This window comes from Artemia sp. Qi Xiang Cuo, chromosome 3 (genome assembly GCF_049724085.1).
Source record: "Artemia sp. Qi Xiang Cuo chromosome 3, ASM4972408v1, whole genome shotgun sequence".
In the NCBI taxonomy this organism is placed as follows: domain Eukaryota; kingdom Metazoa; phylum Arthropoda; class Branchiopoda; order Anostraca; family Artemiidae; genus Artemia; species Artemia sp. Qi Xiang Cuo.
Window position 1 is genome coordinate 59,644,588 of NC_142796.1, and position 18,463 is coordinate 59,663,050.

The following is an 18,463-nucleotide window of genomic DNA, read 5'->3' on the forward strand; positions in this document are numbered from 1 at the left end:
AGATAGCTCTTTTGAAAGCACTAAAAAAAAACTGTAGCTTAAAGAACGAGGTATTGACTTGGAGGAGAACCCCCTCACATACGTTATAATTTCTGTTCGTTTTAAGTTCTAATATTCCTTCTTACATTTCAGTTGAAAAAACTTGGTTTTTTTTTATTTAATTTCTGATCGTTTTTTAAATAATGCTTGGAAATCCGGCGCCCCCTTCATAGAAATGTCCCTTACCCCAAAGAAACATCCTCCACGGAAATATTCTCCAGAGTAACTCCCTCCTCTAGCCCCCCTCCAGAAAAAATCCTTCCTGAAAATGGTTGTATACTTCCCAATAACCAATAAATAATGCTGGCAAGTCCGGCGCCCCCTTCATGGCGATTTCCTTCCCCCATGAAAACTTCCTTCATGAACAGATCCTCCAACATAACCCCCGACCCACCCTTCCCTCCCACTAGCAGAAAAAAACCTCCTGAAAACTTCTGTATACTTCCGAATAACCAATACTATATGTTAACATTGGGTAAAGTTCATATCTTTTAGCCCTCCTCTGGGTACTTCGGGGATTAAGTCATCCCAAAAGACATATTTATCATATTTTCGACCATGCTGAACAAAATGGCTATCTCAAAATTTTGATCGGGTGACTTTGGTAAAAAAATAAGCGTGGGAGGGGGCCTAGTTGCACTCCATTTTTTTTGGTCACTTAAAAAGGGCACTAGAAATTTTAATTTCCTTTCCAATGAGCCCACCCACTATATTCTAGGACCACTGGTTCTATACTATAACCCAGGGTTAAAAAAAAAAAAAAAAAAAACAAACAAACAAACAAATAAACACGCATCCGTGATCTTTCTTCTGGCAAAAAATGCAAAAATCCACATTTTTGTAGATAGGAGCTTGAAACCTCTACAGTAGGGTTCTCTGATACGCTGAATATGATGGTGTGATTTTCATTAAGGTTCTATAACTTTTAGGGGGTCTTTCCCCCTTTTTTGAAAATCAGCCAAATTTTCTCAGGCGCGTAACTTTTGATGGGTAGCTCTAAACTTGATGAAAGTTATATATTTGAAATCAGCATTGAAATCTGATTCTTTTGATATATCTATTGACATCAAAAACCCGTTTTCTAGAGTTTCGGTTACCATTGAGCCGGGTCGCTCCTTACTTACAGTTCGTTACCACGAACTGTTTGATTCTTAGGATCAAACGTTTGAGAAAGCCATTTAGCCAAAAAAAAAAGTAAAATTGATATGTAAATTTCGCTTCAATTATTCATATGCGGCTAGTTAATTTCAAAACCTGCATTAGTTCAAAAATGTTCAGATATTAAATAAAAAAAAACAAGTTTTTTTTACAGAAAGTAAGGAGCGACATTAACTTAAAACGAACAGAAATTTTCTGTATATGAAGGGGGTTGCCTCCTCCTCAACACCTCGCTCTTTACGCTAAATTTTAAATTTTCTCCCAGTTCTTCTGAAACGACTTCTGAAACACATTTAATTGAAAGTTCATTTAATTGGAACAATGAGAAGTCTTTTTCAAAAGTACTGAAAGAACTTTAGCGTAAAGAGCGGTGTTGAGGAGGAGGCAACCCCCTTCATGAACGGACTAATTCCTATTTGTTTTAAGTTTTAATGTCACTCCTTACTTTCTGTCAAAAAACTTTTTTTTTTATTTAATAAATGACAATGTCAAAGTCACAACGAACAGAAATTATTGTGAGTAACCCCTATGCTTTCTAAAAGCAGAATATAATTTGTACCTCACTCAAAAAAAAAAAAATTCAAATGAATTTACTGAAAAAAATGTGCATTTTCAGTTTAATATACATATGCTGATATTTATACATTAAATTCCTAATTAATTTTTGATTTCTTAAAGCTATAAAAATGAAAACATTTAAAAGAATTTTTTTCAGTAAAGTATGAATTATATTCTGGCTTTTAATTTCTGCTCGTTTTATTTTAACCTAGTCTTTTTCAGGGAAAAAGACAGAGCTTCTTCTAGAGCTAAACAGCTGTCCCTTCCATAAAAAGCTTAAATACCCCCTGGGCATAACTTACAACCCTTGCTCCTAATCTCCGAGGTTTGTTTCAACCCCCAAAAGCCTTGTTATATGATATATAGACTATTTTGGATAGAAAGGCTATATAAAAATTTCAGTTAGATGCATTTCGGGACAATACGACGCGTGTGTTTGCGTGGGGGGGGGGAGGTAGCTTCCCTGCGATCACTTTGACTCTTAAAAAGAGCACTAGAGCGTCTGATTACCGACCCAATGATCCCCCTTCGAAGTTTACGTGACCATCTTTCTATAAGAACCTTATATGCCCCAAGGGGATAATTTACAAATCTTACCCTGAGGGCTGTGGGGGGGGGGGGGGTTTCATCCTCAAAGACCAAATTTCCAGAACTTTCAACTACCTTGTACAAAATGGCTATCTCAAAATTTTTATTGGATGTGTTTGGGGAAATGATGGGTGTGAGAGGGGGGTTAGTTGCCCTCCAATCACTTTTGACTTTTAAAAAGAGCATTAGCCCTTTCAATTTTCAATCGAATGAGCCAGATAATTTTGGAGACCTTTTGAACTTTTATTTATCGAATGAGCCCTTTTTGAAGTTTCTACAACAACGCTTTTTTTCTTATAAAAACCTTATATGCCCCCAGGGCATGACTTACCACCCTTGCCCTGAGGGCTCTGGGGGGGGGTGTTGTCATCCTCAAAGACATAATTTACAGAACTTTCAACGACGTTGAAAAAAATGGCTATCTCAAAATTTTGAGTGGATGTGTTTGGGGAAATGATGTGCGTGAGAGGGGGTTAGTTGCCCTCCAATCACTTTTTACTATTAAAAAGAGCACTAGCCCTTTCAATTTCCAATCTAATGAGGTCTTTTTGAAGTTTCTACGACAACACTTTCTATAAAAACATTATATGCCCCAGGGCATCACTTACAACCCTTACCCTGAGGCATGCGGAAGGGGGGGTGTCATCCTCAAAGACCAAATTTCTGGAACTTCAACTAAGTTGTACAAATGGCTATCTCAAAATTTTTATGGTATTTGTTCGGGGAAATGGTGGGCGTGAGAGGGGGGTTAGTTGCCCTCTAATCACTTTCTACCACTAAAAAGAGCACTAGCCCTTTCAATTTCCAATCAAATGAACCCCTTTTGAAGTTTCTAAGACAACGCTATCTATAAAAACCTTATATGTCCCCAGGACATAACTTACAACCCTTCCCCTGAGGGGTGTGGGGGGGGGGGGGGTTGTCATCGTAAAAGACATAATTTACAAAACTTTCAACAACGTTGAATAAAATGTCAATCTAAATTTTTGATTAAATGTGTTCGGGGAAATGGTGGGCGTGAGAGGGGTGTTAGTGTCTCTCCAATCACATTCGACTATTAAAAACGGCACTAGCCATTCCAATTTCCAATCGAATGAGCCCTTTTTGAAATTTCTACGACAACCCTTTCTATAAAAACCGTATATGCCCCCAGGGCATCACTTACAACCCTTACCCTGAAGCATGTGGGAGGGGGGGGGGCGTGTCATGCTTAAAGACCAAATTTCCGAACTTCAACTAAGTTGTACAAAATGGCTATCTGAAAATTTTGATGGGATTTGTTTGGGGAAATGTTGGGCGTTAGAGGGGGGGTAGTTGCCCTCCAACCACTTTCGACTATTAAAAAGGGCACTAGCCCTTTCAATTTCCAAGCAAATGAGCCGTTTTTGAAGTTTCTACGACAACGCTATCTATAAAAACCTTGTATACCCCCAGGACATAGCTTACAACATTTGCCCTGAGGGGTGTGGGGGGTTTGTCATCGTCAAAGACATAATTTCCAAAACTTTCAACTACGTTGAATAAAATGGCGATCTAAAATTTTTGATTGAATGTGTTTGCAGAAATGGTGGGCGTGAGAGGGGGGTTAGTATCTCTCCAATCACATTCGACTATTAAAAAGGGCACTAGCCTTTTCAATTTTCAATCAAATGTGTCCTTTTTTTAAGTTTCTACGACAACGTATTCTATTAAAATCTTATATGCGCCCAGGGCATAATTTACAACCCTTGTCCTGAGGGCTATGGGGGGAGTGTCATCCTCAAAGACATAATTTCCAGATCTTTCAACTACGTTGAACAAAATGGATATCTCAAAATTTTGTTTGGATGTGTTTGGGGAAATTTTGGGCGCGGAAGGGGTGTTAGTTGCCTTCCAATCACTTTTGGCTATTAAAAAGGGCACTAGCCCTTGCAATTTACAATCGAAGGAGCCCTTTTCGAAGTTTCATCGACAACTCCTTCAATATAAAGTGCCCTGGTTTATAAGAAATCAAAAAGCCAAAAAATAAATAAATAATACATTGTGCCAACATCGTTCTTTACTTAGGCAGCGCTATTGCGCTGCCAATGATATTGCTATTAAAACTCTATCATTTAGAGTTTTGGTTAATGTTCAACTAGTAGCTAATTATTTAAAAACTTGTTACCACAAACTGTTTGATCGATCCAGCCGTATCGATTGACATCATCTGCAAAGTAACTAACCCCCCCCCCCTTTCTGATTTTCAGTCAGTTGCTTAGGACTTTTGTGTATAGTTAGAAAATAATCAAGAGGTTAAAATAAAAATTATTCATGTTCATTACTTTGACTTTTAGACAAATCGTTTAGGTAATTCAATTTTAAAATAATTCAACAATTATATTATATCTCTTTAGTATACAAAAATATTTATGGTTTCGTAATCACAGCATTTTCAACAAGATCCGCTTTGGTCTCTACAGTTGGTAATGAAACTCCGTTATTTACTTCACCGTTAGTTCGTACTGCAGATGGATCAAATAGTGCACCTTTTCGAGCCTTGAAAATAGGGGTGGTTCCCTTTCGCCAAATCTAAAAAAAAAAAATATTAAAAAAGGTAGATTTTTAAAATAATTATCCCCTTGCCCTAAGTTTCCACAGATTTAGCCCCTGCCGAGGTGTTTCGTAATCGCCCTTTCAACAGTAGCCTACTATGTCAGAAGAAGAGTACGCTTCATCTTTTGGCCAGTTGAAACATTGTGGAACTTAGGTGGGTTTTTTGGTCAGCTCATTTCTTAGTTTACAGTAATGTCACAGTGAAAGAGAAGACTTCCAAGAAAATTTTGTTACTCAAAAACTTCTATTCGCTTTACCAGCTTAAAATTTATCAAAGAAACCAATATATGAACCATAAAATCTTATTTAAAAAAAAAAAATTATATCTTGAATTGAAAGTGCCCAAAAATTCAGAGAAATTTGGAATATTTCTTGTTTGTTTTTTTGGGGGGAGGCCCCCTGTGTATGTCCCCTTATAGTTAAGCGTGGAAGTTATTGCAGCTTTTATAGCAAGGTGACGAAATAATTTGAATGACCACGTATACACCGAATGAGTTATAATCAACGGTCAAGACAATATACAGGGGGGTGGAGGTTACCAAGTTTGAACCCTCCTGCCCAACGAAATTTTCGTCCAACTCGTAAAAAAGTAACAAAACTGCATATAAACAAGTTTTTGTTGCGTTTTGTAAAGTTTTCTTTGGCACTCCCCCCCTCCCAAAAAAACTTCCCCGGACTAAAATCATGGATACACTCTTATCAATGGTACGTTGTAATTTTTACCATGTAACACTGACACAAAAAAAAAGAAATTAAACTCTTACAGCAAACAACTATTTTCCGTTAACACTTGCATACGGGTATGTCGGGGGAGATTCTTCCCAAGACTAATTTGAAGGACTTTCCAGGATTTTGAATTTTATGTCAAGGAGGACAATTGCTTGACATATCAAAATGAGAGGCTTACCTCTCTCTTTTTCACCATTTTGACTTAATTTTCATTTTGTTATTTTCTTTCCTCTCTTGAGTTTCATTTGTCTTACCTCTCTCCACAACCTGTTGCACCTGCGAGAGCATCAATCGTTCTATCAAATATGGAATATACCGGGCCATGTTTAGGCTACTTCCATCATACTTGGCACGTGTCAAATGGTTTACATGATTTTCAAAATTGGCAACCCCGCGTAAAAGCACGTTCCGCATTGTTTATATGATTTTTGAAAATCGGTAACCCCGCGTATAAACGGTATCTTCCCCAAGAAACTTTATTTCAACAAAACTGGCAAAAGTTGTGTGTAGGATTCTATTGACCACTGGCAATAGTTTTTATGCAAAATTATGTTCTGGGATACACAAAACAAAACAGGCAATATAAAAGTAGTAAGTGTGACCTTCTATGTCAAATCTTGACGAATCCAAGAGACCTCACTTTCTATATCGAATCCCTTCTCCAGGTCCTGTTCAGAAGCCCACCCTATGTAAGAAACAATTTTTTATGTAGATTCGAAGTGATGTTTCTTATTATGGTTTGGGTAACCTATTCCTTCTTCATTTTTTCATATCATTTGAAACAGAAACAGATATATAATAGATTACCTATTATGGAAAGTTTTAGTGAATGTTACAGCACAATACTTCGTAAAAAATTCTTTGATAGGCAGATTATTATCTCTTGTATGCTTTATTGTTATATATATATATATATATATATATATATATATATATATATATATATATATATATATATATATATATATATATATATATATATATATATATATATATATATATATATATATATATATATATAAATATATATATATATATATATATATACACATATATATATAAATACAAATTAATCTATAATAAGGAACGATTAATGCTCACCTCTTTTATAGAGCCAACTTGTCTATTTATTATAATAAAATAGATGGCGTATCCTGGGATCATGATCATTGAAGACAAACTGATTAGCCAGGCAATAGCTTCTGCCCAAGGAGGGTATGTGTAAAAGCCACCATATTTAATTGGCTCATATGTCGCACAGTAAAAAATAAAAATCACCTGCAAAAATAAATATCTTTTGAAAATTGTTCTGAAAGGACACCAAGGAACTCCGATGAAATATATCTTTTTTTCGTAAAGGTTTATCGAGATAAATATATTTTTATAAAGATAGTTGAGGCTTTCGCTATGACCAGCTTTTCTAAAAGGATTTTTTTTAATATTTCCAAAAGAGAATTGAAAATATTTCCTTTCAAAAATTCTCAAAGGATATTATTTAAATGAAAAAGAAAAATATTCTAGAAGGAATTTTGAAAACACTTCTAAAAGGACATCAAAGCCCTTCGAACAATGATATATTATATAATAAATTTACATCTATCGCAAATTCATTTTTATAATTTTTTCAAATAAATCTGTATATATTCATCCAAATGAAGGACGGTTAACAATTAAGTCTATGTTTATATTTATTTGAAAGATGTCTCTTGGGCAGACTTGGATGAAATTTCAATGCCTTTTTTATGACCAGTCTTTCGATAGATCTAAACTGGTTGGTCATCTCAAAAGTATTTTGACCCTATTCAGATCTCTACTACAAAATATGCCTCTATGATTTCCATTCAAATTAGCTCACTTTTGACATTTATGAATACTGCATTAAACGACATTAAAACGAAACGGAATTTGCATATTAATTTTGGCAAAGTTTACCTCCTGTAAAATCTCCTCAGGAACTTTTACTTTCTGTTCGAATGAGCCCTCTCCTGCTTCTCTAGGACCATTGGTTCGACACGATCACCCAATTACGCTTAAGCTTTTAGCACTCTCAAAAAACCTTCCTATTTTAATTAAACAGCCCTTTTGTTTCAGGAGCCGTTCTTATGAAATTGAGACAATCAAGCAAACTTCTCAGAGAAGAAAAAAAAACAAGCAAAACAACAAAAACAAATAAACACGCATCCGTGATCCTTCTTCTGGCCAAAAATACAAAATTCCACCTTTTTGTAGATAGGAGCTTGAAACCGCTACAGTAGGGTTCTCTGATACGCTGAATATGATGGTGTGATTTTCCTTAAGATTCTTGGACTTTTAGGGGTTTTTTCCCTTCATGTTTCGAAAATCAGCCAAATTTTCTCAGGCTCTCAGCTTTTGATGGGTAACACTAAACCTAATAAAACTTATATGTTTAGATTCAGCGTAGCAACCCATTATATATATATATATATATATATATATATATATATATATATATATATATATATATATATATATATATATATATATATATATATATATATATATATATATATATATATATATATATATATATATATATATATATATATATATATATATATATATATATATATATATATATATATATATATATATATATATATATATATATATATATATTGGTTTAAAAATTCAGTTTGTTAGTGTTTCGGTTACTATTGAGCTGCATCGCTCCTTACTTATAGTTCGTTACCATGAACCGTAAAGCTTTTAGTACTTTTAAAAAGGCTTCCTGTTCTAATTAAACGGCCCCTGTGTTTCAGTGGCCGTTCTTAAGAAATTGGGACAAACAGTCAAATTTTAGCTTAAAGAGCAAGGTATCGAGGAGGGGGCTACGCTTCATATACGAAATAATTTCTGTTTTTTTTTAGTTTTAATGTTGCTCCTTACTTTCAGTTATCATTTTTATTTATTTAATTTCTGATTTTTTTTTTCAAATAATGCTGATAAATCTGACTCATCCTTCATAAAGTATCCCCCCCTCTCAAGGGAAGGTTCTCCGTGGAAATTTCATCCCACGTAAAGAGCAATTTCACCTTCCACACAGTTCCATCCTCGCTGAAAATCCCCCCCTCCCCCACGCTATAAAATTTCTTGTGGACGATTCAGCCTGAAAACTTCTCCTTAGCATACTTACATTTGAAAAAAACTTTAATTTCTAATTGGTTTCTCGATCATTCTGAAAATGTCCCCCTCCGTGGCATTTTTTCCCTGGAAATCTAAACACACAGAAAATAACCCGCGAATAATTCGCCCGGAACATCTCCGGATGCAAAACCGAGTTGGCAAAGATAATGTAAGACAATTAACAAGAATATCGTATAAGAATTCTGTCAAATTTCCCCAGTGTAAAATTTCCCCTGGAAAATTAACCCCCCGGAAATCTCCCTCCTCAAGAAGAATTCCCCCCATAAAAATCCACCCAAGCGAAAATCCCCCCCTCCCGAAAAATTTCTGTATACCTCCCAATAACAAATACTATGCGTAAAAAGGGGGCAAATTTTATAACTTACAGGCCTTTGCCCACGGGTTTTGGGGGTCATTTACCCTTAAAGGCTAAGTTGTTGGGTCGTTCAACCATACTGAACAAAAGGGTTTTCTCAAAATTTTGATTAGATAAATTTAGAGAAAAAGGGGCGTGGGAGGGGGGTCAGTTGCCCTCCAATATTTTTGGTCACCTAGAAAAAACACTAGAACTTTAAATTTCCAGGACCATTATTTCGATACGATCACCCCAGGAAAAAAACAACAAAAAAAAAACAACAAATAAACACGCATCCGTGATCTTTCTTCTGATAAAAATAGCAGAATTCTACATTTTTGTATATAGGAGCTTGAGACCTCTACAATAGAGTTCTCTAGTACGCTGACTCTGATGGTGTAGTTTTTACTAAGCTGTCTTGAATTTTAGGGGGTGTTTCCTCCCTGTTCCAAAAATTAGGCTAATTTTCTCAGGCTCGTAGTCTTTGAAGGGTAACATTAAACTTGATGAATTTTATGTATTTGGAATCAACATAAAAATCTAATTCTTTTTATGTATCTATTGATATCCAAATTATTTTCTTTAGAGTTTCGGTTACTATTGAGCCGAGTCGCTCCTTACTTACAGTTCGTTACCAAGAATTGTTTCGTTCGTTTCAGTAAGCCTCGTCCTCCCAAAATCCGCTAGTGTCTGGTCTTACTCAAGTTTTTCTATTTTGCTGCTATGTGTGTTGCTGTTGCTTTGTTGTTGTAATGTTTTAGTTGCTAATATGTTCACATAGGGTTGTCCCTTCTACTTCTGCTGTTTATAAAAATTACTGTACTGGTAATTTCCTCATTTCATTTTATTTTCAGCTTTGATATATTGTTGTACCTTCACTTAAATGTTTCAAGCGAGGAATTTTCGGGGATTACTTATGCTGGGAAGATATTCCAAGTTTCCTGAAATTGCAGCAAAGGCTGCTCAGTTTTGACCAAGTCGCAAAGGAGCGATATGGGTTTTTGAAGCAAGGGCAAAAAGAGCGCATGCATATTCTATGACGGTTCTGATGCATGACATGAAAAGAGGCGAAATACACTCATCAGGGAGGAGACTTCTGTATATTGGGATAATTCCTATCTTCCTGGAGCAGGACAATGTCACTTTGCTGAGAATTTCAGTCCATGTGAGATCTGAAGAGAATTGGACGCCAAGAAGACGCGCGTTGCGCGTCTAGTTTTGTTTTTTGTTATTCCTCCTTTTAAGATAAAATCAGGATGATCCCTCACGCTTCGTGCCTTCCAAATCAGAAGCTAATTCTCTTCGATTTATTCAAGTTAATCGGGGCTTTCTCTTACCCCCTCGTGTTTTATGGGCCTATCTTATATTTTTATCTTGTATTTATCTTATACAGCGTATACAGACGATGTATTACTTATTAGTCGTACTAAGTTTAAACTAGCAAAGTATACCCAGCTTATTTCTAAGCTTTTTGAAGAAATAGGCCTGAAAGTGAATGCTGTAAAGAGTGACTTAATTTTTAATCCCAAACGCAGAAGAAACACAAGTTTAGATTGTGGATTCCTTTTCAGTTAAGTGTTTTTTTTTCTATTTGTCGCGTTGGCTTGGGATTAATATCTGCTCTTCTGTTTCTACTATCGGTTTGCTGAATGTAAGAATAATCTTATAACAGGAAAACAAAAATAAACATAAATTAGTTAGAGCTTACCGCCATGACAACTGGAGCTACGTATCCCCAACATATTTCAAAGTATATGTTTATGTTTCTATCAAGCATGTGTCCAATCATCTTTCTGTACATCCCTCTCCCCAGGGTCCAATAAATAACAATTGTTTGGAATGTAACAACCCAAAGCATAGTTATGCCACTAGCTGAATAACTGTCCATAAGTTGAAATAGGAAAACTCCACCCTGAAAATATAATTTTGTTAGGTATCATGTTAGCTATCCTAACTTGTTAAAGATTAGGGTATCATCTTCAGACAGCATTTTCATCATTTTTGAGCCAATGATAGGGTTTTGTAGCTAAAACTCGCTAAAATTGTTACTCTGCAGTAAATCTGTATCTTCTACTACCAACTTCATTAAAAAAAAAATGTATGCCACCGTGCGGTAGTCTAATTTTTTAAACTGTGTCACCGCCCAATAGTCCTGTTTTATATAAAAAGGATGACCCTCCCGATGGCCTGGGAGATTGGTGTCAATGCCCCATTTGAAGGGAGTATGGGGATGATCTGGAACATTTTCCGAGCAAATGTCTAAGATTGGATATTTTAAGCAATAGGTTTTTTTTTTTTGTGGGGATGCACCACCACGGCTCCCATGTGTTTTGGAGACTTCTTCTAGGGACCTAATTATTGGGGTGAAAACTTTTATAGGGGAAAGTTTAGAGGCATGGAAGAAATGATTTCATTGTGTTGAGTGTTATTGTTCGATTTGTTTAATTTTGTACATTGTTTTATGCCTTTTTTTTGTGTTTATAACCACGGGCTCTTAAATGCACGTACATATATATCGTCAATCAGGTATCAAAAGGTCGTATCTCCATAATTGTAGATTTTCAGAAGAGCAAAAACAAGCTCACAACTTTTTAATTTCCACTCCGGATAACCATAAAAACAAAAGCAGATTTGTATGTAAAATAAATACACAACAATCCGTTCTTACGGTTATCAGAGGGAGACTAAAAAAAGTTGTGAGGTTTTTTCTGCTCTTTTTTTTGTTTTTTTTTCTGCCGTGCTTGGATAGGATTGGATAAAGCTCGGCACACTTAGTGTCATTGGATACTGTCATTCTTTAGGAAGCCAAATCAGCTGATCGGATAGTTTTTGAGGTTTATAAAAATAAGGAAGTGACAAATCTGTGCAAGTGTCACTAATATGTGGCTAAAGACCACGGTGTTGACAGCAGCAAGGTATGGCTATAAAATGTTGGCTCCGAAAATGCTTTCTAAAGGAATTATCAGAGGACAGTTTTAGGTAAGTGAGGTATGTAAACCACCGACTACTCAATGGGAAGAGTTTGCACATGGTTTTGGTGGAGTTTTGGATGAGATCCAGTTGAGATTGAGTTGGATGAGTTCCAATTTTATTTGCATTGGTGAATTTAATTTTGATCTTTTGTGTTTGAATAATGATGATTTAGGGTTTTTACCCTTATGGTTAGTCATGATCTATATATTCTAATAGGAATTCCACCGCGCGTTACTCAACGTTCAGCAACATTAATCGACTACATGTTTGTTCGATCTCACCTACTTGCTCCTTCTTATGCTGATCTAATAATTAGTGAGTCTTCTGATCATTTTTCTGTGGTGGCAGTGACTTCCATCCTACGTACAAAAAAGCCAAAAATAAAGAGTACAAAGAAAAGGCTACTGAAAAAAGAGAATATTGATAAATTTAGGCAAGAACTGACTTTTCTTTCGTGGCAAAAGGCTTATGATGAACGAGAAAGTCCATCCGCTGCATTTGATTAGTTTATAGGTATTGTTTAACCAATATTTGATTCAACATATCCAATGAGAACTGTCACGCTGAAGAAAGCTACTCCTAGAAAATCATAGGTAACCCAGGAGCTCCTTCGACTAATCCAGAAAAGAAATTATTTGTACACACTTTATTTGAATTCGGAGCCTCAGGAGTCATTCAATGACTTAAAAAACTTCGTAATGAAACTAATCGGCTTCGCAGACTTTGTGTTCAAAATTATAATGAGATGAAATTTGAAAATAATACAGAGAACACGAAAGGTACGCGGAAAACTATTAATGAATACAGAAATGATGGCAAGAAAATTAAAATCTAGCTTGCCTAAAAGTCGACGATAGAACAGTTGTTGAAAATAAGGAAATTTCTGATGTTTTGGGTGAGTATTTTTCAAAAAATACGGAAAGTGAACTTTAATATAAAGATAGCCGTAAAATTGTTCAACCTTTTAAAGAGGAAAGAGGTTTGGGGGTAAATATGAACATTGGTCAAATTAATCTAGAGAAGATTAAGCAAATAATACGATTGATGAAATCAAATTAGTCTGAGAGTGATGGTCTTAATCTTCAAACATTTAAAATAGTAATGGTATATTTGTTGCCCTGCCTTGCATATTTGATTAACTTATCACTGAAAAAGGGTGAGTTTCCTTCACGATTAAAAGAGGCCTGAAGGAGGTCTGAAGACAGATATTTTGAACTAGAGACCGATTTTGATGTTGTGTTTGTTGTCAAAGCTATATGAAAAGGTCATGCATAGAAGATTGTATAACCATCTGAATCTATATGGCATTGTCGCAAAAACACAGTTTGAATTCAGGAAAGGCCAATCTACGGTACATACAGTCCACCATCTCACAGATTTTGTTAACTCTGCTCTGGAACGTGGGAAGCTAGTACCTTCAATTTTCTTAGATTTTAGCAAAGCTTTTGATACTGTTGTTTTTATGATCTTATTGAACAGGCTACGTTGTTTAGGTGTTCAGGATGTATCTTTGAATTGGTTTGAGTCTTATATTGGAGGGAGAACACTTAGAATGAATGTTAATGGCTGCAAATGAAGAAGTTATAGAGTCCATTGCGGAACTCCACAAGGTTCGGTGCTCAAACCCCTACATTACCTCATTTATGCAGATACCATGCAAATTTATATTCCTGGGACATTAATCACGTCCTTTGCTGATGACACTCTGTTTACAGTAACATCATCTTGCGAAAACCTTTTGATTGAAAAGGCGAATCAGGCTCCAAATGAACTGGCAAGTTTACGAGATGTAGCTGTCTATCTGTTAATGTTTTTAAGACGAATTTCATGACTTTTTGTAGAATTGGTACTCCCAATATTTTAAATAATAAGATATGTCTGAATGGTGTATTTTTAAAACAAGCTTTTAGTGTAAAATATTCAGGATTTTATCTTGATTATCATTTGAGTTGGAAATTACACTGCGATGCAGTAGCAGCAATAGTAGCAAGAGGATTGGGTCTTATAAGAAGGCTAAGGAATGAGCTGCCACCAAGAATTCTAATGATCCTCTATCATTCTCTTATGAGTTCGTTTCTATATCATTGGTGGATCCAGGATATTTTTTAGGGGTTGGAGGCGCAAAATAAGTTGATCCGATAAACTTGCGTTTGGAGCAAGTTTAATTAACGCAAAATTGCGTTAATTAAGTAAATTACACTACTTTAAACTATTTTAGGGGGAAGCCTCTTCGTCCCTCTGAATCCGCCACTGATCTATCTTATGGTTGTTTGCTGTGGACTAGTTCTTTTGTTTCAAGTTTCAAAAGAGTTCAAATTATATAAAATAAAGTCATTTGTGTCTTAGGAGATTATGTGAGATTTGAAAATAGTACTTTGAGTTGCTTCACTAAAATGAAAATTCTAAATGTTTATAAGTTAAGAGATTATCAACTAGCTATTTTTCTTTATCAATGTTTGAATCGTTATTCACTGGAGTACTTTTGGGAAATTTTTAAGGCTAACTCATTTTGTCATTGTTATGAAACTAGTCAGTCTTCAGGGATAGTGTCTGAGGCTCGGAGCACTCAGCGCGGATCTTTGTTTCCGCGCTTTGCAGGACCACAGCTGTGGAATTCACTCCCTGAGGGTATAAAGGTGACCCATAATGTTAGCCAGTTCAAGAGTGGGTTGAAACTGTAAGGAGGCCTTTTTTTGCGTAAATTTAGTAACTCAATTCCAGTATTAGTTGGAATTCCCTTTGCTCCAATAGGTCAGAAATAAACCGACTTAATCAAATTAGCTAAATATGAAAATACCTTCGCTTTGTATACCTAGTCGTAAATCTTGAAGAGACATTTCTTTTTTTTAAGTATTGAACTACGTTTTTAACCCATAATAAATAGTTGAAGACCCAATCCAGACCAGTTTTGTTGTTACGACATTTCAAGCTTTTAGAATCAAGGCCCGAAATACTAAAAAAAACTTCTTTTCAGCAGAAAGTTGGGGATTGGCTAAAAGGACGGAACGGAAAGTCACTAAGCAAATCAAAATTAAGTACCAAATTGAATAAAATGTATGGACCAAAGACAAATCAGGGTTGTCTTGTCTCTGGAGCTAGGAATTGAGTAAGTAAATTTCTCTTTAAATAGTATAATAGAAAACACTTACTTGTTTAAATTTCTTCGAAGGTAATATTCAGATAAGATTGTAAAATTGTTAAACTTTCCGTCACTTGGTCCAAACCCAAAATATCCTATGTCTGTGTTGAATTAAGTTAGCAATTAAAGCTTTTGAGCCCCTTTGGTCCTAACTTTAGTTAGAGCGATATTTTTCCCCTTGAAAACTTGCCAACTTGATTTATTAAAGGTTTGAGCCTTAGGGATGGTTCAAGGTAGCCCTTGGATCTCTCTCGATTAATTAAGAGACACGTGATCTAATTAAAATTGATTAGAGAATAGCAAAGGGTGGAGATCACCCTTGTAAATAACTCAAGTTTCTTGTCAGATTTTTATTCAACTTGGTGGCTTTTCTCATAGTTTCGGCTTTATATTTCCTTTTATTCAAAGCTAGGTCTGTCTAAATATAAGACCAACATTATTAAAGGATAAAATAATCTAAGATTAATTAAATTTAAGAAATCCAGTGATTTTCCTCTCAGAAACATAAAATTGGTGGAATAGCTTTGAATAACCTATGGTTTAAGATGGAAAAACACACAACAAGAAGTAAAACCTTTAAGAGCTGTATGCCTTTCCCCAGGCTAGAGTTTCTTGGAGATTAAGCGCAGAGTTTAATAAAATGGGTCACATACATGTATTGGAACTCCCAGGACTCTAGTTTTGCATACCTCCTATGTGGATTCTTCTTACGTTATACGGCAGTCTGAATTCAAGAGGAGAGCCCTATATTTTGCTTATTCTTTTATCTTCCTGATCCTTTCCCGGCTGTAGATACAGCTAGGGGGATCTTGATGTTATACAGAGAGACATCGGAAAGGGGAGTACTTTTAGACATACCAAGGGCTTAAAATCTTTTCAGTCTAGAGAAACTCAATCAAAGATTTTCCCTGTTGAGGTTAAAATTTATCAAAGGTCCCAGGAACACTGATTCTTTTTACAAGAAATAATTAGAACATACCTTGTTTTGGGTTAAACTGATATACTAGTGTCTAATCAAGTATGATTATTCCGAGTTTTGGATCACCTTAGAAGTAATAGTTTGAACTAAACGATTTGAATACCCCAGGACACAAGCATTAACTAATTATCCAAGTGCAATTTATTCAATTATAGTTCAGTAGCCCTAAACTTAAAATAATCCTTTTTTCCGGTGAACAGCAAGTGGACAATGGAGGAGAACTTCAGGACCGACGGACATATACACACACACACAATATAAGACTATTCAACTCTGAAGAGAGCCATTGGAAGGGTTTATAATAATTAGAATTATATTATTTCTCTCTTTTATTGAATTTAATAATAAAGTCTAGTTGTCACCAAATTTTTAGCACGAAAGAGCTAAAGCACCTGAGTTTATCACGTTACCAATTAATTGATTGTTCCTTTAAGAATTCTGGGTAAAAGGGTTTATAAATAGAAATTAAAACTTTCAGAAGAAACGTTTAGAGAGATAGGTCTACCTAGAACGTGCTTGGACAAACTATCAGACTTAGTTTCTAATCCTAAAAGTAGGGCAATCTTAGAAAACGTTACCTTTTGGGAATTTGTTAATGATTTAAGTTGCTTTCAGTACGTCTCGCTAGTGATTCATTTCCACATCGTTTATGGTCTATCGACAATACTGTTTAATAGTGTGTGCTAATAATAGTTAAAAATTGCTATATTTTCACTACTTGTTCTTTTTTTTCTTCTTTTTTGTTGTGATTTTGATTTATAGGTGAAGTCTGAATATATATTAGTAGATTATAAGGATGGAAACAACTGTCATTTACAACCCAATGGGTTTCCCCAATTTTTCCCCGATGATTATTAAATGAAAGATTACGTAAGCGTTATTTTCGTTATTAAATTATTTCCCTCTCTCACTCTCTCTCTCTCTCTCTCTCTCCTCCGAAAAAACAAAATACTGTTAGCCAAAATAACTGTAAAATTTTCAGGTCTACAATATATAGCTTACCATTTTCTGGAGGCCTTTTGACAATTCCTTTGAATTGAAATGATTAATTTTTCAAACTGTCTGTGCTTCCCAAGGTTTGCATCGGTCATGCTGCCTTGGAGGTATATTTTCTTTTAAACATTTCGAGCATTCTGAGTAAAATAGCTAGACTGAAATTATGATTTGCCTCAAGAATCACATTCTTTAATCCTTTTGTATGGGCTTTGAAATATCCGGGGTCACAAAATGACACTAAATGAGAGTCACCCCTTGATGACTTTTGATTCTTTGAAAGAACACCAGAAATCCTCATTTACGTTTGAATGAGACCTCTACAAAAACTATACGACTACTGTTTCACTGTTATTACCCTCCCCCCCCCCAAAAAAAAGACATGCACCCTGATGCTAATATTATGAAGTTTTGGCCTTGTCGTTTCCTTAAGAAGATTGATTTTACATCCAAAATTCTACAGAATACTACAAAGCCCAGATTACAGATTGCTTCAGATTACTATTTGAAGTTGTTTCCATTTTTTTTTGAAATTATACAAATTTATATATGTCATTAGTATTTAATCAGTAATTTTCAAACTTATAAGTGTTACTTGTTTATAATCAGTATAAAATAGAAATTTTTCTGATATATTGGCTAGTCTTTAAAGTTTTGAATTTTTTTTACGATTTTGATAACCTAAGGAATCGGTTGAATTGCTTGGGATTGGATTGTGCAACTTTAGATTTTATTAGGATCAGATTCATTGGGCTGAAATGTGTAAAGTTAGGTTGAACTGATTAGAATTGGTGATGCGGTGGCTCATTACGCTTTTTAGTCAGCATGGGACGAATTAGAGTAATCTTACTTGCGTAACCATCGGAAGTCCAAGCAGCATAAAAACGATACAAGATATAAGTGTGAACCACCGCCTGCGTGGTCGCAAATAAACTGGGAAAAAATCAACCATTCCAGTGATAAAAGCTTCAACATTACAGAACTGACTGTCAATACCAATGATCTGAAATAAAGATTCATTTAAAGAAACAGTCTTACAGGTCAATACATAATACAGCACAATTTGCCATATTTAAACTCAGTGTTCTATCGTGACATGATTACTTACATATTTTAATAATTCATAAAGCTTGAGAAAAACTCTATGAATGAGCGTTTTTTTCTTTTGCGATGCAAAATATTAGTCACAAACTCTTGTGTCATCTTTATTTATACTTTCAACTGGCAAAAGAAC

General features: G+C 35.1%; 1 protein-coding gene across 1 annotated transcript; it reads right to left on the bottom strand.

Annotated features, from left to right (window-relative positions):
- Positions 1-4,686: 4,686 nt before the first annotated feature.
- On the bottom strand, positions 4,687-18,255 carry LOC148954350 (sodium- and chloride-dependent GABA transporter 1-like). The gene is made up of 4 exons (XM_089086298.1): positions 18,080-18,255; positions 10,854-11,057; positions 6,748-6,924; positions 4,687-4,893 (listed from the first exon to the last, which is right to left on the bottom strand). Exons 1-4 carry the CDS (start codon positions 18,179-18,181, stop codon positions 4,732-4,734), a joined length of 645 nt encoding a protein of 214 aa, XP_088942424.1. The 5' UTR covers positions 18,182-18,255; the 3' UTR covers positions 4,687-4,731.
- Positions 18,256-18,463: the final 208 nt, after the last annotated feature.

Excerpts from the sequence above, each read along its gene's own strand:
- LOC148954350 (XM_089086298.1), bottom strand. The coding sequence starts at position 18,181 with ATGGTTGATTTTTTCCCAGTTTATTTGCGACCACGCAGGCGGTGGTTC. Across the intron at positions 6,925-10,853 it reads TAGCTCCAGTTGTCATGGCG|GTGATTTTTATTTTTTACTG; the intron begins GTAAGCTCTAAC and ends TTATTTTTGCAG. Across the intron at positions 4,894-6,747 it reads AAGTTGGCTCTATAAAAGAG|ATTTGGCGAAAGGGAACCAC; the intron begins GTGAGCATTAAT and ends TTTTTTTTTTAG.